The following is a 22989-nucleotide window of genomic DNA, read 5'->3' as shown; positions in this document are numbered from 1 at the left end:
GGAGGAGGACTTCATGCCAGAATAGGCCAAACAGCTTCCCTGATTCAAGCATCACTTCTACTTAGCCCCTCCCTTCATCTCCAGCACCTGTACCTCCTCAGTCTGGTACAACTGTGTACTATGAATTTTAAATAAGCAAAAGCGGGGAAAAAAAAAGCTTTAATAGTCTTCTTGATTTGTTGGTTGAAAAAGTCTCCATCTATTTAATATTTTATGAGTATTATTCAAAAGTTTGGCTTGAAAAACTGAATGAAGAGTTTTCATCGCAGTTTGATGCATCATTTTACGTAGCTGGAAATGGACTTAGATGAAAAACAGGAGAGGTCAGTGCCAGGCAGTGCAAGAAAACTCCTGAATGGTAGAGGTAACTCAGGAGGGGTCCAGGTGAGTGAAGCCATGAAGAACAAGCGGGAAGAATTCTGCCAGTCAAACTGGGAAACTGACAAGAACTGTCTTCACCCAGGCTTCCTGTCACTTACATTTCTGCTAAAGGCTGACAAGGAAAATACAACCCCAGATATTTCACTCTGATTCTTTGTCTCTGTCCCCTTTAAGTACAGCCTCTCAATCCTCCATTATTTTTTGAATGAAATGAGGTTACAGTGTTATTTAATACTCAAATGTAGTCTTTCATAGCTATTACCCGATATGAAATTTCTAAATGCAGTGCAGAAAAGTCATCCATTTTACTTTTCATAAAATAAACAAAATTTAGATTTGAATCCCAAGGACTTACATCCTAAATAAGAATTTATCTCCATTCCCTCTACACATATTTCACCTAGGCAGTTGTGTGTGCAGCTGCATCCAATTTCAAGCCAGGTGTATCTGAAGGGGAAAGAGCTAAGATCCCTGCCCCCATCACTGGCTGGTCAAAGAACGTAGTATAAAAAAGAATACAAGTGGCTGGTAGCACACATCCTTAGCATGCATGGGGTCCTGGGTTCCATCCCCAGTACCTCCATTAAAAAAAATTAACTTAAAATGGATCATAGACTTGAGTGTAAGAGCCAAGCTTATATATAAAACCTCTAAAAGAAAACATAGGAGAAAAGCTAGTGACCTTGGATTTCACAAAAATTTCTTGACCACAGCACAAAAAACAAACTATGAAAGGAAAAACAATCAATTAAAAAAAAAAAAAAAAGAAAAGGAAACAGAACCACACACAAAAGCAAGCAGAAGTCTGTTTCTGTTTGTTTCTTCATCTGAATTTTGAACTAGTGTCACCAAACTAGACACCGGGTACACGCAGTTCACTTTCCAACAGCCTGACTTCCCAGCACTCCTCCAGGTGAACAGCACATTGGCTTATGCAGCTGGAGTCATGACTTCATCTCTCTGCCCATTACTCAGCTCTCTCGCTTGTTTTTTTTTTTTTTTTTTCTTTTAAGATATAAGCTCTGCTCCCACCCCCGACCCCCAGTAGAATTCTTGTCAATCACCACGCTCATTTGTTACCTCTCTTTAATGGACATGGTTTTGCTGGGGGAGTCAAGGATGCCCTCCACTGCTGGTACTTTGATCTCTCCAGCTGCAAACATGGCACACGGACTCCTGTGGTGCTTCTCCAGCTGTTCCGAGGGGTCAGGCTGCTTCCAGGACATGGGGGTTGCAGTTTGAGCAACGGTCTTCCCAGCAGCTGCGCCTGTCTGCTCAGAAGTGGGCTCCCCGAACTCTGCTTCTGGGAAGGAAAGGAGCAGCGTCAGCACTTACTCCTCCAAGCAGACATTCTTCAAGCCATTCACCCCGCCGCCGACAATCCCGCACTTGGAGTTCAATCCGTGGGCACATGGCAGGTTACCCAGCCCACCTGGATTCCTGCAAATCTGGGGCATTGCTATATAGTCTCTGGGAAAACCAAACTTCCCAGTGGGTGGCTCCACCCAGTTTTATGACCACTGATCTCTTCCTACGGGCAGGACACAGGAAGTCAGCCTGAACTCTACATGACAGAATGTCTCCACTCCTCCAAAACAATACTTTGACATTTCAAATGTGCTTTACTCAAAAGCCACTACTGTAACTTACGCGCTATCATTTTATGTAAATGCAGAAAGAGAATGAAAGTTCCCGGCAGTACAACTTGCTCGTCTGCATAAGAGAGATGTAAAAGAATCTAAACTGCAGAGACAGGCTTCAAGTTCTTACTCCCTGTGCTTACCCAGCCCCAGACATTCGGAGCCATCAGTTTATAAAAGGGGCCAACAGAGCTGGCAGTTCACAGGGCTCTAACGTGAGTTAGTGTGGCCAAAGCCATCAAAAACCCACATCAAGATGTGCAAAAGTGCTTCAGGTATTTGGATGGTAGAAACACTGATTAGTCCCTGAATGAGTCAGATTCAAGGGGAAGAGAATGCTGGCGAGAGAAGGATTCGCACTGGACTGTCAATCAAACCTGAATACTTATTATAAACTGCCTTCACAATTCAGTTAAAGACAATCACAAACCCCGGCTGCCCATCAAGCAGAAACCAAAGCAACAGTGGTAAGTTACCTCTCAGCGAAAACTTCCTCTTCGTGACACCCTCTAAGTCCACCTTCTCTTCAAAGAGCTGCCTGTGCTTGGAGTCTGGGCTCCCTTGCATGGTGCTTCTTGCAGTGGAAAATTCCTCCATTTCATCACCAAGATGGGCAATGGGAGGGTGAGTGAACTCCAGGCTTCCCTTTCTCGGAACAGTGTACATGGCTTCTTTAGGACTGTCCCCTTCCCGGACTCCGCTAAGGGTGGGGCAGGACGGCTCTGCTTCTGCAAAGGACTCGTACTTTGTAACCCCAACGACTCCACCGGTCAAGACACCCTTGCTTTCCATCTCTTCAAATTCTCTCAATAGTCCTTTGCTCCCACCACCGTCTACCGAAGGCTGCCTGGCTTGGGATTTCAAGATGCTTCTCACTGGAGAGTCTGAATTTTCTATCGAAGACAGAAATTTATGCTCAGTGGCACTGGAGCTATCATCCACTGATGGCTTTGTCCGAAGACTCCCTGCGTACATTGGAGTGACAGCAGATGCCATGGTGGACACAGATGTGTTCACAGGGGGTGAGAAGGGAATGAGCTTCCCACTTTGTACCTGGAAGGAACAGTTCAAAAGGAAAAAGTGGATTTAAAAATACTGCCTATGTAAATCTCCTTGTGTAGATTGACATGGATGGAGAGACGGCATTTAGGGCAGTTTTGCTACTTCTCCTGGTGAGAAAGAGATCCTAGAAATAGCTGTGTAATGCATCTCATTAAAAAAACCAGCTGGGTGAAAAGCAGGTCGTGCATCCTATTTTTTGCCCCAAAATGGACTCAAGTCCAGATCATCTCAGCAATGATGAGAGTAAGAAAAGAGAAACATTTTTGGCATGGCAATCCTCCTTAGGAATGACTTATTACCAAATAATCTACAGGCTGCATGGTTTACAGGGAGATCACCTTCACGACATCACTAACCCCAGACAAACACTGTGCTCCCTTAAGCATATCCGTGCAAACTGGAGCCCGATCACAGGGCACCCACCTGTTCCACCTCTCCAAGCGTGACCGGCTGGGTCTGATAGCGAGCGTTCATCCTCCTCTGTCTCACGTCTAATCTGTTCCGCGTAGAGATCGCTTTGGAGACTGGCTGGGACAGTCTGTTAAACAAGGCCAGCTTCTCCGCGAGGCTCAGAGTGGAGGAATCAGGTTCCCCTGGCTCAGCACAGCCTTCGCCCTCGTTTGCCTGGTCTCTGGCTAACGCCTTCTGCTGAGCAGACGCCTGCAACCTGAAAGGGAGGAAAGGTCACCCACGCACAAGGAGGGAGACGCAAGCCCACCGCTCCCTGTGTGTTAACTGGCTGCAAAGTGTCACCTCAATTGCAACGGGGGCTTATATTTTCCTACCCCTATTTAAGACAGGTGTGGGCAGCTGGTTAGCTATTAACAAGATGGAGCAGAGAAGGGGGGGACCCTCGCATTGACCATGTCACAAAGAGCAGATTTTCTGCTCGGAATTATTTCTGAAAATTGAATTTCCTATGTAAGGAATTAAAGTCAGTTTGGATATACCTTATCTTACAGAGAAGTCGTATTGTTAGTATCAACAACAAATAAAGGCTCAAATAGGAGCCCTTGGCTGTTTCTGATGGTGTATTTAGACATCTCAATGTGTGGTTCAGAAGGTGGTCCTTACATTTTCTTTTATTTTTATTATCCTTTTTAATTGAAGTAGAGTTAATTTACAATGTTGTGTTAGTTTCAGGTGTACAGCATAGTGATTTGGTCATATATATATATATATATGCATATATCTATATTCCTTTTTAAAAACTTCTTTCCCATTATAGTTTATTCCAGTTTAAATAATTAAGAAACAATGCAGTCATTCTATCAACAACTTTATCTCCAACACAAATGCTTTAATTGTAAAAATTCTCTCAGGGGTTTCTACCTATTTCCTAAAAGATACTTAAATCTGAAATTCCTGATAACTTGAAAATGTCAGGAAGGAACCACTGGGCACTGATAAATCCTTCCAACTTCTAGGTAGAGGAGAAGGTTCTAGTTACCCGGTCCCTGTGGAGCTTGGAAGGTCTAAGACACGGTACCTTCTGCTACTAGCAAATCTGAGTCTCCAACCCAGTGAAAAGTATATTCTGCCTTGACTCCAATTAATCAGCACTCCACGGCTTGCCCCAGACAAAGGAGCAGTGCCAGTGTTCTGGGGTGCAGTGAGGATGGCAGTAATGCCAGCCTGAGTCCTGGACCTTTCCTGAGCTAGAACTAGGTGTGATGGTGACTCGCTTCTCCAAAGACAGCTCGGCTTCTGGGCGATGCCAGCTTTATTTCTGCACTGTCATTTTACTTCTCTTAATCTTATTTTTAGCCTCTGTGCTTTGGCCCCTAACAGTAAAATAGAGGGAATATTTACATGCCTTAAGGACATAATTTTTAAACACCACATTAAAGTCTAATAGTAAAACATCCAAATTCAGACATTATAAATTGTTATTGTCCCAATCCCCCTAAATAACAGCATTGTGTCTCGATCCCTTAGAAACAGGGTTGTTTTTAACAAGTATTTACGTCTACAACTGTTAAAAAAAACTGAGTGTTATCAGAATTTCAACATTCAAATTAACACCCTATTTTTTGGTTAATCAAGTGCTAGTATTTAAGATGAAGGATGAAAGTTTTTAGGGATGACAACGATTATGAAAAACAGAAACAGCACCAATGGGGTGAGTGTGTTAGTATGATCCGAGTTCCAAGACACGATGGAAGCAGGTGGGCGGAATGCTGTCGCACGCAGCCCTGCGTGAAGGCCCGTGTCTTGCACTGGGACCAGTGCTGCACAGTCCCCGGAGGGACTCACTGCAGACCTGCTTGTCAGACAAGTGACAGGCACTCAGGATCGTGAGACACATCTGCTGCTGTGCACCTGCGCTCAGCGCGGCACGCAGCGACTGCAGTCCAGTACCTGGCGGGCTGCGCGGGGCTCTTAGCTACAGTGACCCTAGGAAGTCTTGCCTTTACGGGGCGGTTGGCCACAGAGCACGGAGCAGGGAGAGGTTCACTTTAAAAGCAATTGCCAAAGATGGAACATTCATAAGGAGAGAGAAGAAAAGAAGCATTAAGGAAAGCACAGTTTTCAATTCAGACACATGAAATCAAAAAGCATTGTAACCAAATCATTGGCTAATTACTTTGGAAAATTCACAAAAGAACTTGAAAGGCAATTAAAAATGTAGAAAATAAGAGACAGAGAGAACCCAAAGCAAATGGAAAAGGATAGGTTTTTTGAGCTTGGAAAGGATTTAGAATATTTCAAATAAGTGTCTTGGTTAAAAAACACACACACACACACCCCTCCAAGCTTAAAAAAAAAAAGAGGAAATTTTAACCACCAGTAAAGTAGTAGATTAAGCCTGTGTTTTAGAAGGTTTTCTGAGCTATTTTTATAAAGATTCAGGGTCCTCATATACTATATAAGCACGACAAAGCACATTCAGTGAGTCTGAACAGGAAACACTTTTGCTTATATTTACTGTTTTGCTCCCAGGGGTGGTTGCTTCTTATTTCACAACAGCCACCCAGATATTAAAAAAAAAACCCAAAAAACAACAAACCTGACTTGCTAAGAGTTCCTAATGAAAACAAGATGTACTTATCAACAAATACACAAAGAAGTGAAGGAAGGGGAGGCCACTGGCCTAACAGCAGGTTCCCAGGCGTGGGCTGTGACACAAAGGCCTTTTGGGATGTGGATGCCTTGAATGAGATGAACTTCATTTTTTCAGGAAGGGTATGTGTGTGCACGTGTGTGTCTAGGGAGGCACAAATACATTAAAAAAAAAAAACTAATAAAAGTTTTCCTCCAATGGAAGCAGTGATCTCTGAATGAATTACTTTTGGGAAATTCATTCTGAACACATTGAAACACACTGCTCAAAACCAACTTCCTGGGGTGGGGGAGGGGATAGCTCAGTGGTAGACCATGTGCTTAGCATGCACGAGGCTCTGGGTTCAACACCCAGTACCCCCATTTAAAAAAAAAAAGAACTTCCCACAGTTTGTAAAGTTATCAAACTTCCCATTAATTTTTAAAAAATCATGGTGATTATTCAGAAACAAATCAAGAGAACCCTCTTTGCTTTTTGAGATATGTCCTAAAATATTTATGGATGAAATCATATCTGGGGTTTGCCTGAGAATACCGCAGCAGGAAATGCAAAGTGGAGTGGGGGACAGAAGTTGAGCAAGATGGGTCAAGTTGTTGGCTGCTGAAATGGGGTAATGACATGCGGGCTCATTATATTCAACTGTCTACTCTTGTTTTAAATTTTCCATTGTCAAGAGATTAAAAAAAAATGCAGAGGCAAAAAAATTGAACAAAATTCCTCTTCGTGCTTTTCTAGGAGATACAATAGGTCATAATTACAAAGTTCAGAGACACCAAGCAAGGAGAACCCTTAAACACCTGCTACTCTGTGGCTTCTAACCGAACCATCTTCTGATCAATCGCCTCATTTTAATTTAAAAGTCTTTCAATCTTTAAAAAGAAGACCTTACAGCCAAGGCCCAGAGGCCCCCAGGGGGACTTACGTGGCTGCAATGACCACCTCCTCGGTGGTGACCGGCTGGGTGTGGGATCTGTCCTGCAGACGCCGCAGCCTCTGCTCCACGGCCGCATTCCTGGGGCGTCGCTTCGGAACGTTCTTCTCATCAAATGATTTTTCCATTTCCTAAGATGGGAAATGTGGGATCCTTATGAACTGGAGGAGAGCAAACTGGGGCAGCAGAATGTCACTACCTTATTCCCCGCAGGACCTCTAGGAGGGACACACCTGAGAGGCAGCGCCACCATCAGCAGTGCACACACGTGCTGGGTGGCTGGCGGGTGGCCGGTGGGCATGCCGGCCACACAGGAGGAGAGAACCACAGGCGGGCCAGCCAGCAAGAGGTGGGCCCAGGGCCCGGTGCGGGAGGCAGGCTGGCCGTGGGGCCTCCCGCAGGAGGGTGACGGCATTTACACTCACACTTAACAGCGCAGCTTACCCTGAAAAGCAGCCTCTTCGCGGCAACGCTCAGCCTGGCTCGCTCATCGACCTTTTCTTCATCTGTAAAAAGTCACAAATAAAAGCTGAACCTCATGAGAAAATGGAGGGAATGTCTCTGAAAAGTTTCCCAAGGCTGACCTGTAAATCCTCTGAATGTAAGAATAGATATACTGAAAACTACATACAACAGGCAATATTTCCCCCTTGGTCGGGGAGCTCACTCCTCTGCTCAGTGACAAGGTCCCCATTTCCACCGCAGTTAACCAAACAGAACTCTCGTCCAGACAGTCATCTTCTACGGGAGTATCCAACTTAAGAATAGATACGGTGGAAGTAAGAATAGATTTTACAGAAGGAATATCTCTTCTTTACTGTTAGTCACAGGAAAGTAACAAGAAAAACCTGCTTCTTTGATTCAAATCAGTTATTTTAATATGGTTCCCCTCACGGCGCTCTCTCTCAAAAACAAGGGAAAGCACGTGTGAAAATCTCAGCAAAGTTCTATTATTTTCAGAGGAAGAAAACCTGCAGAAAAGAAAGGGATACATTCCATAATCTCATTCTCTCTGAAAGCAAAAATCTTATTACCTAAATCTAACCTGGGTGAGACAGTCAAGAAGAAAAGGGCAAAGAGCTGCTTACCGTCGGCAGGTGCCATTTCTGGATGCGAAGTAGACCTAGGAAAGACATCAGGGGAAAAACAACAACAATTAGCTGGTGGGAGTGGACAATCCAAGGAAAGCAGCCAATTAAAAGTAAAAATAAAAATGCAATTAAACTCGCTGAAAGAGTATCTTCCTGGTAGCAATTCTGTTGTGAACACACGTGGACAGCTGTTATCAACACCGTGGGGTACGTGTGTACACAGCCCAGCAAAGTGCTCACCTCGTGGAGACACACCAGGACCGAGGACGACTGATTAAACAAGACCGATAATTTTTGAGACAAACCCTTTCATGTCTGTACACTAGCTTATGGTAAGATAAAAACATTCAACACGCAGGCAGGCATTTATAAAATAAACATAAAACCTCTTAGTTCTTTTCACTGTAAGATCTGGTGGACAGTCAATTTGGAGTCTAGTTTAACAAGGGCATAAAAATTTAAAAACATTCAATGAGCAACATTTCTCACTTCTTATCATCCGAATGCAATTTAAAGCTGTATGCTGTCGTCAGGGTCATGATTCTTTAAAAATACATTTATAGAAACCAAATAAATGGCCCTTATAGCTGAGATGGCAGAATGATGCAGTCATTACTGCATCGCACAAAAACCACCTCAGGACTACCCCTGCGGTAGGAATGCCGGGGGATTTCTGTTCAGCTCCTAGACTAGCGAGCTTCACATACACATGCCTACCTATCCGATTCCTTTCGTTCTGCTGAGGTTACGGGCTGAGTTCTAAATCTCTCAGAAGTCTTTCTACTTTCACCAGGAGAAAAATAGCGTCTTGGTTTCCGGGCCCCTCTCTCCCGTTCCACACTGGTAGGCAAGCCAGCTCCTTCGCTTGGCCTCTCAACCCGTGAGCGGCTTTTAGAACCACAGGGAGAGGGGAGGACAGAAGGGGGGGAGACAGAGAGGGGGGATAAAGCAAAGGTTTATGTATCTCGGGGAGTCAAGGCACAGACACTGCCAAACCCCACCGCGTGCCTCGACCATGCATCTCGGGAGGTGGAACATTCCAGAGACCCAGCACTCGACAGCTCCCCATTAGTAGGCGAAAGCAGAATGGTAGTGGTGGCGCCAGATCCTGGCCAGTCTGCCCTGCACACGTGTGAGCTAAGCCACTAAGACTCAAGGCAGCAGACCACACAGGTTGCGAGGTGAATAACTCTGTCAAGGACGTGCAAGAGCCACATCAGGGATGCGCGAACATCACCTACAGCTCGGGTTTCTCGCTGGCTTGGACTGACTCCAGGAACGCGTTTCGGAGCTGGGCGACAGAGACCTTCGTGTCCAGCAGGCCCATTTCCACCTCAGCCTTGGACCTCTGCGGCTCCGGGTCTCCCCTGGAAGCGGGGTCCCTGCCCTTCAGGGCCTGGAGCTGAGGGGGGCCCGTGTAGTCGGACAGGGAGCGGGTGAGGACCTTGTGCTTCCTGGCAGGTGTGTCCCTTCTGTGACCCGTCACCCTGGCATCTTGGGACACGGCCTCTCTCTGAACATACACCACCATTTCACTCCTGCCCATCCTCTCGGTGGGCTGGTGCTGAGCTGGAGGTGGGCGGGCCAGGCTTTCTGGCTCCTTCTGCGTTTCCATGGTGATGGTACCAATAACAGGCTTACCAGAGTCCTCCGTTCCAGAGGGATCTTCCGGGCTTCTTTCGAGCCCTCGATCCTCTGAAGCCAGAAACGTTTTCCTGCTTTGCTCAAGAGCTTCGGAGAAGAGCAGCTCGTCCTCTGCTTTTGTTTCACAGATATGGAGATCAGGGGTGTCCCGTCTCTCACCTTCTAGAACCTTCGCTGTGGGAGGCATTGTGACAGCGTGGCTGGCTGGCTCCGCCCAGCTACACTCAGATATGTCCTCTGGGGTGTCCGAGGTCACCAGAGTGATGGTGTGGATGGGGTCTGCTGGCTGGACGTAGCCGCGGATGGGCTGTCGGGCAGAGCCGGCCACCCTGCTTGAGACCCTATCAAAGGCGGAGTTTTCTGACTGAAAGGACAGGTAATGGCCTGGGGCGGGCTGATGTCTCCTCTGAGTTAGGGACTCGGAGGCAAGTTCAGGGCTGCTGCGAGCGCTCTCCTCTCTCACCAATTTTTCTCTAACTTTAACTCTTTAAGAAAGAAAAAGGATTTCAGTTGCAAGGTCCAGTAACTGCTTAAGGGGAAGAGAGCATGAGTGTGCAGATCACAGATCACCAGAAGACGGAAAAGCACTTGGGGGTGGTTAGGGTCAGAAACCCACTACTGCTGGTCAAATAGAGGATTCTGAGTTGAGTTTCTGTGTGTGCACACATTTGCCATTTGAGTCGTGCCAAACCCACTCTTCCTTCTGTAAGGCTGAGAGGGATCAGATGCTACCCTGGAAGAATGGATGCCTTTTGACTAAATGAATACCCAGAAGCCACAGAAAAATTCATGAGTATGTGCCACCAGTATGCATGAGGGCACACGGAGGCTAGGCTATGAATCAGTAAGCTTCCCACATGTACAGGCCCAGTATAAGGACTGCAGAGGGAGTTCCCAGGCATACATATCTGCCTAGAGACCACATGTAATTTCACTGTCTCCTGGAAATGTCAGAGCATTGGTGATTATTACTGTTTTTTATTAAGCTCAACATACAACACACCATCACCTCTTTTCAAGCACTCAACTAATCACAAGCTTTTTCATGCAAAGCAGACTACATTCATTCATTAAAAAAAAAAAAAAAGCAAAAAACTGTGACCAGTTAAGACATCATTACTTCCAAACAGCTCCAGCGCTAAGAAGAATGTTAGAGAAAAGAGATTTTTTAGAAGAATTAATGCACTGAGTATCTTCTCCCCTCTAGAACTGCTATTAGGCTCTTGGTTTAAAAATAAACAAGATTATACTGTGTAGCACAGGGAAATATACACAAGATCTTGTGGTAGCTCACAGCGAAAAAAAATGTGACAATGAATATATGCATGTTCATGTATGACTGAAAAATTGTGCTCTACACTGGAATTTGACACAACATTGTAAAATGACTATAACTCAATAAAAAATGTTAAAAAAAAAAAAAAGAAAGGGATGGCTCTGGTTATTTCTAGAGCTCTTCAAATATCTGAGAGCAAAGCTGAAGTCCGTTTTAAAAACTACCGACCTTTTCTTATTACTGCAGAAGCGAAGTAGCCAAGAGCTTTGGCTGTGGGTCCCAGGAGGCCTCTTTTCAAAGACTCAGCCAGTTTGAGCTGTGTGCTCGCAGGTAACCTACCTCCCCAGCTGCTTTACCTTTTAGATGGAAATAATAGTGACAAGATGCAATGTGATATCTGCTAATCACAGGGCTGAGTGCTTAGCACTGAGTAAACATTCAATAGTGCAAACTAGCCTTTGTTTTTACTTTTTAAAAAAAAAATCACGCAGTGAGAAAGGAGAAACCATTCAAGTTGCTTAGGAATGGATTACTAATTGGGGATAATCTTTAAAAAAAATAAAGAATGCTTTTGGAGCGGGAAAGTTGATTTCTTGGGGAATGTAAAATCATCGTTTACTTAAGATTAGTCAGCGAAAATAATTGTCACTTTTTGGAAGGGAATACTTCCTTAAATGACAATGTACCCTGCTAAATGTGACATAAACGCCTACGTGTTTTTCCACATCAGATGCAGGATATCAATGTATATTTCATTAAAGAAAAATCAAAGAAGAATTCAGGGGGGAAAAAAGCATCCTGAGTTGTTATTTCTCCCAGAGACCAGCCAATGTTGGAGGTTTTCATATTTATAAGCTTTGCTAATCAAAAGGCGACTGAAATGTGGTTCAAGTTCTCCTGTGGAATGTGTCCTTCTAATCAGAGACAATCTGAATGTTGTCCTCCGCCAAGAACAAAGTGACTGTTACGAACTCAATAGATGGGTGCTTTGTCCTGCCAGTGACTTGCTCATTCTTACTCCTCCTGCCTTGCCCTGCCCCCAACCCTAAAAATGAAATGACAGGAGTTTTTGTCTGCGTTTAAAACCACATGCTCTGAATGTAACAGTGGAAAATTAACTACTGGTTGAGAGGCAGGCAACATGGAAAGAAAGAGGCTAGAAGTGCTGGGCGGGGTGCTGCTGACAAGATGGGACACTAGCTGGTTAGCCTGACTCTGGAGCGCAGCCAAGAGATACCAGTTATGCCCTCACTACTGCCCCCTCCTAGCAGGAGGTGAGAGGTGAGAAAGGAGAAAAGCAAGGGGTCTGGTCAAATGATTTTAAAAAAAGAGAAGCAAAGGGAAATACTATTAGCAAGGATTAGGGCAATTAAGGAGAAAAGCAAATGCTAGGAAAGTAACTGCCAGCAGCCCCTTTTGAACACATGACTTTGAAGTTACTGCCACTAAAAAGAAGGCAAAGGAGGGTTAGTGTTGGTGACGTGCAGGACGGGAGATGCACTCAGTAAACGCAAGCCCAGAGCTGCAGCTCGGGGGGGTACCTGGAAGGCCAGTTGATAAGTGAAGGTGTGTCCCCTTCGGAATCTTTCTGGAGAAACCACTCATGCTTGGGTTTCCCGGTACTATCGTGTACAAAAAAAACAAAACTTTAGGTGACGTCTGTCATAATGTTAACACAGAATTATTATCACTGAAAACCCTCAAGGCTGAGTTTTGTTGAGTAAAGAATAATCCTGGCTTTGGAAAAATGTTGAAATATATTTTGTCATGGGATTGATAATCATTTCATGGAATTTCCAGGGTGTTTAGTTTGCTACTGAAATCAAGAGGTAGAATAAATATATCTAAAGCCACCAAATAAAGTGTTTTTTGGGTAATCTGAAAGAATCAGGAGCCTGTTATGGTCACACTCAGCCCACAAATATCAGACAATTCTCTTGGAAGAAGTTGGATAAAAAATATAAATTAATGTATCATCTCTAAGTTCTGTTAAGGTACACTGGTAAATAGCCAAATATAAAAATAGTGTCCATTTATCCTTTCCCACCTCCTTTCCCCACTGGTAACCTTAAGTTTGGTTTCTATGTCTGTGAGTCTGTTTCTGTTTTGTAAATAAGTTCATTGTGTCTTTTTTCTTTTAGATAGGGATAAATTGCATGTTTGAGATTTGCAGATACTAACTACTATATATAAAATAGACAAACAGCAAGTTTCTTCTGTAGAGCACAGGGAACTATATTCAATATCTTACAGTAATCTAGAATGAAAAAGAATATGAAAACGAATATACGTATGTATATGTACGACTAAAACATTATGCTGTACACCAGAAATCAACATAACATTGTAAACTGACTAGACTTCAATAAAAAAAAGGACGCAAAAAAAAAAAAAATAGTGTTCATGCAAAACAATACATATCAAATAAAGGTAATAAAAAGAAATTCAATAAGATCATCTCTTTAATTGCTATTATACATTTTCCTTCTCTATCACTGAATAATGCAGCCAACATAACAGTTATCAAAGACTAATTCAAGTCCATTCAGTGAATGTTTATTGAGTTATAACTATGTACAAAGCACAGAGCTGAGCTCTGAGAAGGAGCAAAGGTGAATCAGGCATCATGCTGGTCGTTAAAAACCTTACACGACGCTAGGCAAGATAATACACGATTTACACATTGATTCCTCAATGCGCAAAGGTCGAATGTGACAGAGCAATAATGCCAGGCTGAAGATATTTTAGAAAGAAACCACAGGCAAGGAGAACCTTGCGATAACTATGTAAAGCAAGGCATGGGCAGAAAGCTCAAACTACCGCCCTCGTACGATGCAGAAAGAAAATGGGGAAATTCTACATGCTACTTAAAATGTTTACCAGCTCAAAACTGCACCAAGCTACCCGTAAGAGTTCCTCACTACCAGGCTGGAAACACATTTCAGATCAAAGTAATCTCCAAAAGAGTGGAATAATAATTATAGTCAAATTATCTTAATTTTCTAAAGTCATTTTAATTTGAGTTTTGATTCAAGCTAAGAGGCAAGAAGAGCCTGTCGGTCACCACCAGTGTACATCTTACTGTGACCACCAGAATCTGCTGTAATTAGGCCTGGACTTCTGTTTCTCTAGTCTTCCCACACCCAAACCTCTCTCCACTGTTACAGCTAGTTGGCCCGTGGTAGATAAAAACTTTGGCTGTCTGGGAAGCCATTTTATTTCCAACTATCCAGGGTTTAACTTTTGACATTTACTTAAACACAGGAATCGGCACATCCTCTGCAGCTAAGAAAGGAAGCAATGGATGTGGCTCAGGATATAGGGGGAGAAAAGAGAGAATGGATGCTTGCTTTTGAAAACCATCAGTTAATATAACTCACATGCCTACATCAGAGTTATTTCAAGGTTCAGATGCATTTTGTATGACAGACTGCTTTGTGAACTGTGACATATGCTGTACAACTTTCTGAATATGACCTTCATTGATCAGAATAAACCTTGGTCATTATCACCGTAAACAATTATTAGGCCAGTTATAAGATAAATAAGGACTGGGATGTCACGTACAACATGGTAAATATAATTAACACTGCTCTACATTGTATATGAAAGGTGAGAGAGTCAATCCTAAGAGTGCTCATCACGAGGTTAAAATATTTGTCTTCTGTTTCTTTGATTTTGTATCTATGAGATGGTGGATGTTCACGAAACTTATTGTGGTCATTGTTTCACGATGTATATAAGTCACATCATCATGCTGGCCACCTGAAACTCACACAGCCTGAATGTCAATTGCATCTCAATAAAAGTGGAAGAAAAAATAAAAAAAAAGAGGGTTTGTCTTCACTCAATTTAAAGCAGGAGGGATTCAGAACAGTATTTCTCAAAGTAAGGTTTTCAAGACCCTGGAGATTGGCTAAGGCACTTATGGGGTGAAGTTTTCTGCCATCAAATTCAGAAAAAAGTGAGGGAGGGTGGGGAGAGATCTAAACTGAACTGAATATTTACTGCCCACAAGGCTGTCTGCGCTCCGTCATGGAGTGTGGTTGCTCTTGGCCTTTCTCTTTCTCACCCACAGGAGCACTTGACACATGGTCCCTCCCTTCACCTGCCTTCTACTTCACTCCTCACCTGCCTTGTGGATTCCGCCTCACCGCCCGCACCTCTAGGCTCAGGGGGCCTTGCGGCTCTGTCCCCCCGCCCCCCACCCCAACAGTCCAGGCCGTGGTGACCGCATCCAGCTTTCACTCCCAGGCTGGCCAGCCTCCAATGTTCCTCCCCACTCCCATCTCCCCCGTGAATTCAGTCTCTTGGATTCAGCTGGCTACTCAACAGCCATCTTCATTCTCACGTGTCCAAAACATGAACTCTCGGTTTCTCTCCAAACCCAAATGGTGCTGGGGTCTTCCCTGTTTCAGCAAATGGCAATGCCCCACTCTGAGCCTCCCTGGCCGGAACACGCAGACTCACCTTTGACTCTTCTGTTTCCCTCTTACTTCACATCTAAGTTGTCAGCAAATCCTATTGGTCACCTTCAGAAGATAACCTCTTGTCACTGCCTCTGCAGCCATGAAGCTAGTTCAAGCCACCACCCTCTCTCACCTTGGTGACTGCGAGGACCTCTTAACTACTGTTTTCATGCTTGCCCGCCTACAGGCTTAGCTGCCAGAGTAATTACCCTAAAATGGAAGGCAGATTGGGCATTCATTCCTTCGAACCCCTTATAGGGCTCCACACATCACCTAGAGTGAAACCCAAACCCTCCTGGAGGGCTACAGGCCCTCCTTGACCTGCCCACCCCACCCCACCCATCTCACCATGTCACCCCATCACTCCCCCGCGCCAGGCTCCTGCCCCATTGGTGACTGGAGGTCTCCTCAAACACTCCGCACATGGTGCACACTCAGGCCCTGGCAGGGGCTGCTTCTGCCCGGACCCACCCACCCAACCCCACAGCGGCCTGGCCTGCAGCCTCTTTACGTAGGTCTCTGCTCAGCTATCATCAGAGAGGCTTTCCTAACCTTAGCTGGACATCAAATAGCAACCCCCCATGTCTTCTTCTGATTAAATGCATGCCTCGGCTCCCCAAAATGGTGAACTCTGAAGCACAGAATTATGGAACATGGGAGTTCAGGATCAGAGAGTTCCACCACAGAGCACAGTCTGCTTATGATACTGCAGGGGGCTCGGGGGATGCCCAGTCTCCAAGGAAAAGATACATCATTCATGAAAGTACATATTTGATTTCTGGGGCTCACTGGGCATTGTTCTGAAGATGTAATAACAGCAGGTGAATGTTTTAAAATATGAAAAAAAAAAAAGCACATCTGGATGGTGGCCTTGAGTTCCTTCCTCTCTCTTGTTTTTAAGAGGGTAGGTAATTAGGTTTATTTATTTATTTTTTAATGGAGGCACTGGGGTTTGAACCCGGGACCCTGTGAATGCTAAGTACATGCTCTATGACTGAGCTCTACCGTCCCCCGCTCTCTATTTTTTAAGCCTTGCATAGATCCTGTTATTTTATGTAGTGTCCCTTAATGCTAATGTTATGCCTAACTATCTTTTCAATAATGAAGGCTTGGTTAAAAATGTGAACAGCGGGAGGATTCGTTTCATATGAACATAATGAGTTGAACATACGATAACCAGGCCACGAGAGCTAAGGGAGGTCCTTGCAAACGAAGTTAATTATCAGCATGGGGGCCGGAGAGCACAGCGGTGATAGAAACCTTGTCTCTCTTGACAGGGTTAACAGTTACACATTTCTCCAAACTCGCCAACTGGCAGCCTTAAAATACTATGTGCATTTGGATGTCAACGATACCTCAATTTAAAAGTATATCACTGTTGGATGAGACAGTGATGCTGTCTTGAGTAATCAAAAGGTAGACGTAGAGTCTCCTCTGAGCAGAAGCAAGATAAACGTGAGCTAATCAATCTCTTCTGGGCTCCCTCAGAGCCAACCTCAGTACCAAAGACCTAAATGCTGCCATCTTGGCTGAAAAAGAGTGAGGATGGAAGGCGTGTGCAGAAGGACGGAGCTGTCAGAGGGAAGGGCCAGAGTCTGGGGAAGGGGCTGCAGTGGCTGGCCTTCCAAAGGGGATGGAGTTTCCTGTTCCCACCTGGATTTGGGTTTCCATGTCTCCTGCTTGGATTCTAACGAAGTAACATAACCAAGTAATGCCTTAGTCGTGACCAAGCCTAGAACCAGCTTTTCAGGGCTGGAGACCGAGCTCACAAGGCCCCAAGGCAGCCAGTGGCTTTATTTTGCTCACTTACCACGATCCCCACTCGTAGCTGAATGGCATTTGTGAGCACACGGACTAAGCCAGCTACAAGAGTTCCAGCCCCGGACAAAGCGGAAGAAGCCTTGCTGTACAAACAGGTTCTGCTGCTTGGGGTCACTGGTCCCCATTTAGACAAAGGCTGCATAGCAGAAGGAAAATGATCATCCCTGAGCCTGCTGCTTAGTTCAGGGACATTTTCTTCCCAGCGTGACTTTCTTGATGAAAGAAATGACCCCTGACTCCCATTCCTGTGCAAGTCCCTTAGAGGTTGGTGGGTGCAGACTGGCTATCTCAGATGGCACTGTTCTAGCTTCTAGAGCTTTACGAAGACACAGGAAACAGCAGAACATTCATTCAGGAACGACCTGAGTCCCTCAGGATATGCTAGGTGCCGGGCAGTGGCAGGGAAGGAGGCAGGGAAATGACCAAGACAAGGTACCGACCCTTCCTGTGAGGCTTCTGCTAAAGTAATGCTGTCACTGAGATCATCCTTACCAATCTCATGCCTTGGCTTACTACCAAATTCATGGCGCCATGTCTGGGGGGAAGCTGACAAAATTGCTAAAACCCCTTTTTAGGCGTGTCTGCTTTGCTGCAGGAGCTGGGCATTTAAATGTCCTTTCACCTGAGACATGAGGTGCAGGTGGAGCTGCCTTTGTGTTTCTATTAAGACAGGGAGAAGCATCCGTGCAAACTTGCAAAGGTCAGCAAAGCAGGGCAGATGGGAAGGTGGGCTCTCTGAATGTGCTCTCCTTGGCCAACAGCCCGATTAGAATGAACTACCCAGATGTGCTGACCACTGGAGAACACAGGTGAACCAGCGTTACCTGTGCTATGAACCGTTCACCTTCATTACTGGACTGGCCCTTTTGGCAGTCACATAAAGAGCTTACTGTCAACTAAAGCTCCTAGGTCTGTTTCCCATGAACTGCTGTCAAATCAGGTTTCCCCAACCCTGAACTTATACAATGATTTTTTTTCCCCTTCTAAATACAGGGCTTTATTAAATTTCATCTTGTTAGTTTCCAACCATTGTTCTAAGTACACGTGCTCTCTTGTGTCCATGCTCCTGGTCTCTCTTCTTTGCTCTCTCCCCCTCCCTCCCTGCCCTCTCTTGTTCTACCATCAAATTCATTTACAATCCCTCCTCCAGAAATCCCATCACCTGATCATTGCTGTCTCTCAGATCATCTAAAGAAATGCCAAATAGGATGGAATGAATGACAAGCCCCAACATGGAACCAGAGGCCTCAGCATCTCACATCTTCAGCCACATCTTTCATGATCTCCCTGATCGGAGTCAACTCTCCTTCAGAAGAAACCCTCCAGGGCGCTCTTTCTAAAGGACACACCCAATCATCCATGCTTTGAAATCCTTCAGGCACTTCCCAAATGCCCTGTCGTAGGGGAGCTCCATGGTGGATCCCCCACCCAGCTCTCCCCACATCCCATCCCCTCCTTCTATGTCAACACTGGAAGTCTGTGCCTTTTCGCCTGGAGTAGCCTCCCCTCCATGTCTGGCAAACTCACCACTATCCTTAAGGACTTGGTCCAACTATGACCACCTCTTCAAGGTGGGAAGAATTCATACCCCATCTTGGTGTTTCCACAGCACCCAATCTGAGCTTCTATAACTAACCTTATTTACCCCGACTGTGTTGTTGCTATTTCTCATACTCAAAAAAAAAAAAAAATGCACCCACCCTGGAACACAGTGCCTGGCATGATACAGTTTTTTTTTTTTTTTGAATGAAGGTCTAAACTACCTCAGCGCTGAAATGAACCTGTAAACAGAGACCTCTGAGGGATGCATAGATGGACGGATGCCTACTGAGTCTGAGTCCTCCCAGACGACAAGTTTTCATTTTGTTTATGATGATGAGGTTTTTAAATATTTTATGTGAATCACAACAACTGTTTCTATAACACCCCTGATCATATTTCCTGAAGTTTCTGACCTTCAAAGGGCAAACCCAGCAAACTCTCCTTTCCACTATGATCGAAAATGGAACTGACATGAAGAACAGAAACGGCATGTCATGGAAAGAACTCTGATGGGTTCAGGGACCTTGAGGGACCGACCAGGTGGATGATGGATGTGGACGCAGCTATATGGTCTTAATTCAGTTACTTAAGTTCTTCCATCCTTAGGGTTTTTTTCCCATGTATAAAAGATTTTAAAATTATTCTCCAGGGTTACTTCTGGTTCTAAGACTTTAAAATTATTTAACATAGAGTATCTATTTTGAGGGGTCCTGAGGTAAGCCAACTCTCCCTAGGGTGGAGGCTACAGAGTTACTGTGGACCTCGAGTGTAACAGAATTTCTTATGATGCGGACCTCGAGTGAAAGAGAACTTTCTTATGATGCAGCAACTGACTGGCAGAGAATTACATCACCAGGAAATAAGAACTCCCCCTAAGCTGTCACAGAGGACAGGAGCCGCTCCGGGTTTGTATTCCTCAGTATATAATGACAGGCTTTAACTCCCTATAACCCCTAAGAGTTAACAGACTACAAAGTCCTTCCTGCCACCAAAGCGAAGTCAAATCCAGCACAGTAAAATCAGTTTCACCCTGTGGGTGTCCGGCTCAATTATATAACCGCTCCTAATTATAAAACATTATTCAGCTTAAGAAGAATGGCTATTAACTTCAGCAATCTCATTAGAATTAAGTTGATTTGCTGACAGCTGCTTGTTGGGAGAAACCACTAAGGATTGCTTTGTACACGCGCAGGGTGAATGACTGACTGAGCAAAGGCACACGCACGGGATAAAAGTTTACACTGAAAAGTTGGCAGACGTTTGACTTTTTAGGACATCCCAGCTAGTGTTTTGGGTGACACAGCCTTATTCCACTCAATGGACAGAACTCGATACTTGCTGCTGAAAACAGAATAAAACGGGGAAAACAAAATGGGACTGAATTAACCATACATTAAAAGCCCAAAGCTGGTCGAGCTGGGCAAGGAGTGATGTCTGGGGTCACAGGGGCTGAAAGGTGAAAGTGATTTGGTGCCAGTGAGAGAAGAGATGGGTGAGAAGCACCCAGCGGTCTCTTTAGAGAGGACATTGTGAGATGTGTTCCCATGAGAGTCTGCCAGACGTGGAGTGTGTGTTGGGAACCTTCCTGCTGTGGGAGAGACAGGAGCTGACACAGGAATGCGGACGATCAAGAGGCAGTTACCCTCCTCATCATCTCTCTAATTAAAACATTGAGCTTGAGGCTCTAGAGATGGATTTTAGAAGCAAACTTCTCACTGGGAGATGAGCAAACAATGGGAAATAAAGAATGAGACTGGAGCATAACCCCCCTTCCTTCCTAGTTGGCAGGAGTCTGCACATCACGGTGCTGCGGGGATGGTTCGTCCTGGAGGGTGCCCTGGTCTACCTTCCTGAGCTGATGCAGGGCTCTCTGTGCAGGGGGAGCCCCACCCAAAGCATCACTGACCAATGGCAGCTGCCCCGGCCGAACGTCAGGAACAGATCTGCGTGAATGGAACCAACACCATCATTTCCTGGCCACAAATGATACAATTTGCTACGTGGGAGGAGGCATGGTGGGGATGGCAGTAGAGAAATAAAAACAAACAGACGAACGAATAAACAAGCAAGCAAATGAAGGTTTTCTAGCAAGGATCACCACTAGGAAATTAGGGGTGACTGTTCTTGACAACCGTGGAGGGAGTTAAAGTGGATGTGGCTATGGGTGGTGAACGTGTCTCTCCACTCACAGAAGTAACCAAGATGGTGCATTTTTTTGTTGTTGTTTTTGGTATTAAGGGAGGCACCAAGTAGCACATTCAACAAGAGCCTTGAATTTAGGATTTCTAATAGAGCTCAGATTTCAAAATTTTTGAATAATAATACATGGGCCCCCAATCCCTTTGAATTTTATTCTAAAATTTACAGCGGCCGAATTAGCAAAGAATGGTTCATACCAGTAACACCACCTCTTCAGAAAACACAATTTCTGAAATTCCAAATTTACAGGGGATTTGGCAGAATGGGGAATGGTGGCTGAGAGGTGCTTTAGGCTCTATTTTGTTACTGGGTATATTCTTTTTTTTTTTTAATTGAAAAAAAATTTTTTTGGGGGGCGTAATTAGGTTTATTTATTTTTCAGTTGAGGTACTGGGGATGGAACCCAGGACCTCGTGCATGCTAAGCAGGTGCTCTACCACTGAGCTATCCCCTCCCCTACTAGGTATATTCTTATTTAGCTACAGAGCAATAGGCTCACCTGAATTCTCAAACAACAGGATTTCTGAACTAAAGACCCTGTAACTAACATACATACATAACATATACATACATATCTTCTTTATCATATAAACTGATTATTACATAATTCTAAATTAAGTTTATTATCCAGCTAAATATTGCCCTAAGGACTGTTACTGAGCTTATAATGCTTAAAAACAGCCTGGTACAATGTTAGAACCCATGACTGTTTAGTGTGCACATATATTTCTGCATTAGCATATACCAGAACAAACAAAAACTGCACTTGGATATCTGACTCACATCTGAAGTTTTAGGACACCAAAGGCAGTCTCTTGATGTTCTATTCATGAGAGTGATGCATTCATATTTAATTAATGAAACAAAAACAGCCTCTCTCTAGTGCGCACAAAATGAAATGATGAAATGAGAATGATTTAATTCAGAGAGGAAGAGCCAAAACCCCCGGCAGCGCGAGGGCATGAACACAAAGGGAAATGGTGAGAATATTCCATTTCAGGGACAGAGCAGATGCACAGGTAAAGGTGGTACTAAATCGTTTTGTTATTTGTAGATGCTTTGGGGGGGGTCCCTCCTTCACCTTCTAAACTTTCCGGTTACTTATTTCCATACCAGATGACATCTTATTTTCCCTAATGGTTCCTGGGTCACTGAGGTTTCTTTAGCTACTGTTTTTGGTTCACAAAGTATTTTCTTGTCTTTCTTCTCCCCACATGGAAGTCAGACAACCTTCTGACACCTGAATTTCCTGGCTCTAGAGAAAGGACAACTAGCAGGATGTGAATCCATTTAAGTCTATCTTTATAAGCTGAACAAATGGAGTTGTTGCAAAATAAGTCCCAACGCTATTTTAATGTCACACCTGACACACATTATTTTACATCCTTTTAATGTAAATATATCTCAGGTATTTTCCATATATATGTACACATACACACACACACATATATATATATACACACACACAATTACTTATGTTTCTTTGCCTGTAAATCATAGAATTGTACACCTTGAGTGGCTTCAAAACATTAAATTATATGCCTCCTTAAGAACTCCTCTATGATTTCCGAATTCTTTTAAGTCTTTCTTCCATGAAATGAAGGCACTATAAGGTTAAGGCTAGGCTTATGAAAATGTCTAAGGTGATATGCCTCTTCAAATAACCTAGAAAGAAATGGGTTCCTAAGCTTACAAGTTATATTTTTGAATATTGAGATTGAAACTCACACAAAGCTCTGAAGTATCCTATCATTTTACCTGGACTATCTCAAGAAAGTTTCAATTATTATTACAACTGCTTCAAAATCTCATTAAGAATCTATTATCCGTGATCAAGATGATTAGCCAAGACCCCATAAGAACAGTTTT

At 44.2% G+C, this 22989-nt stretch overlaps 1 protein-coding gene across 21 annotated transcripts in view; it reads right to left on the bottom strand.

The window, feature by feature from the left end:
• Positions 1-22989, bottom strand: part of SVIL (supervillin) — a 215277-nt gene that overhangs the window by 51170 nt on the left and 141118 nt on the right. For 11 of the 21 annotated variants that reach the window (XM_032473608.1, XM_032473601.1, XM_032473605.1 and 8 more), the window contains 10 exons: positions 12631-12711; positions 9411-10298; positions 8887-9057; positions 8167-8201; positions 7523-7584; positions 7070-7209; positions 5445-5540; positions 3507-3750; positions 2498-3074; positions 1462-1684 (listed from right to left, as the gene is read on the bottom strand). In XM_032473608.1, the coding sequence (XP_032329499.1) occupies positions 1462-1684; positions 2498-3074; positions 3507-3750; positions 5445-5540; positions 7070-7209; positions 7523-7584; positions 8167-8201; positions 8887-9057; positions 9411-10298; positions 12631-12711 (2517 nt within the window). The remainder of the gene's footprint in view (positions 1-1461; positions 1685-2497; positions 3075-3506; positions 3751-5444; positions 5541-7069; positions 7210-7522; positions 7585-8166; positions 8202-8886; positions 9058-9410; positions 10299-12630; positions 12712-22989) is intronic. The other 10 variants (XM_032473598.1, XM_032473609.1, XM_032473611.1 and 7 more) reach the window with 8 other exon arrangements.

Source organism: Camelus ferus, chromosome 35, assembly GCF_009834535.1.
Source record: "Camelus ferus isolate YT-003-E chromosome 35, BCGSAC_Cfer_1.0, whole genome shotgun sequence".
Taxonomy (NCBI): Eukaryota; Metazoa; Chordata; class Mammalia; order Artiodactyla; family Camelidae; genus Camelus; species Camelus ferus.
This window is presented reverse-complemented; position numbering and strand designations above follow the sequence as displayed.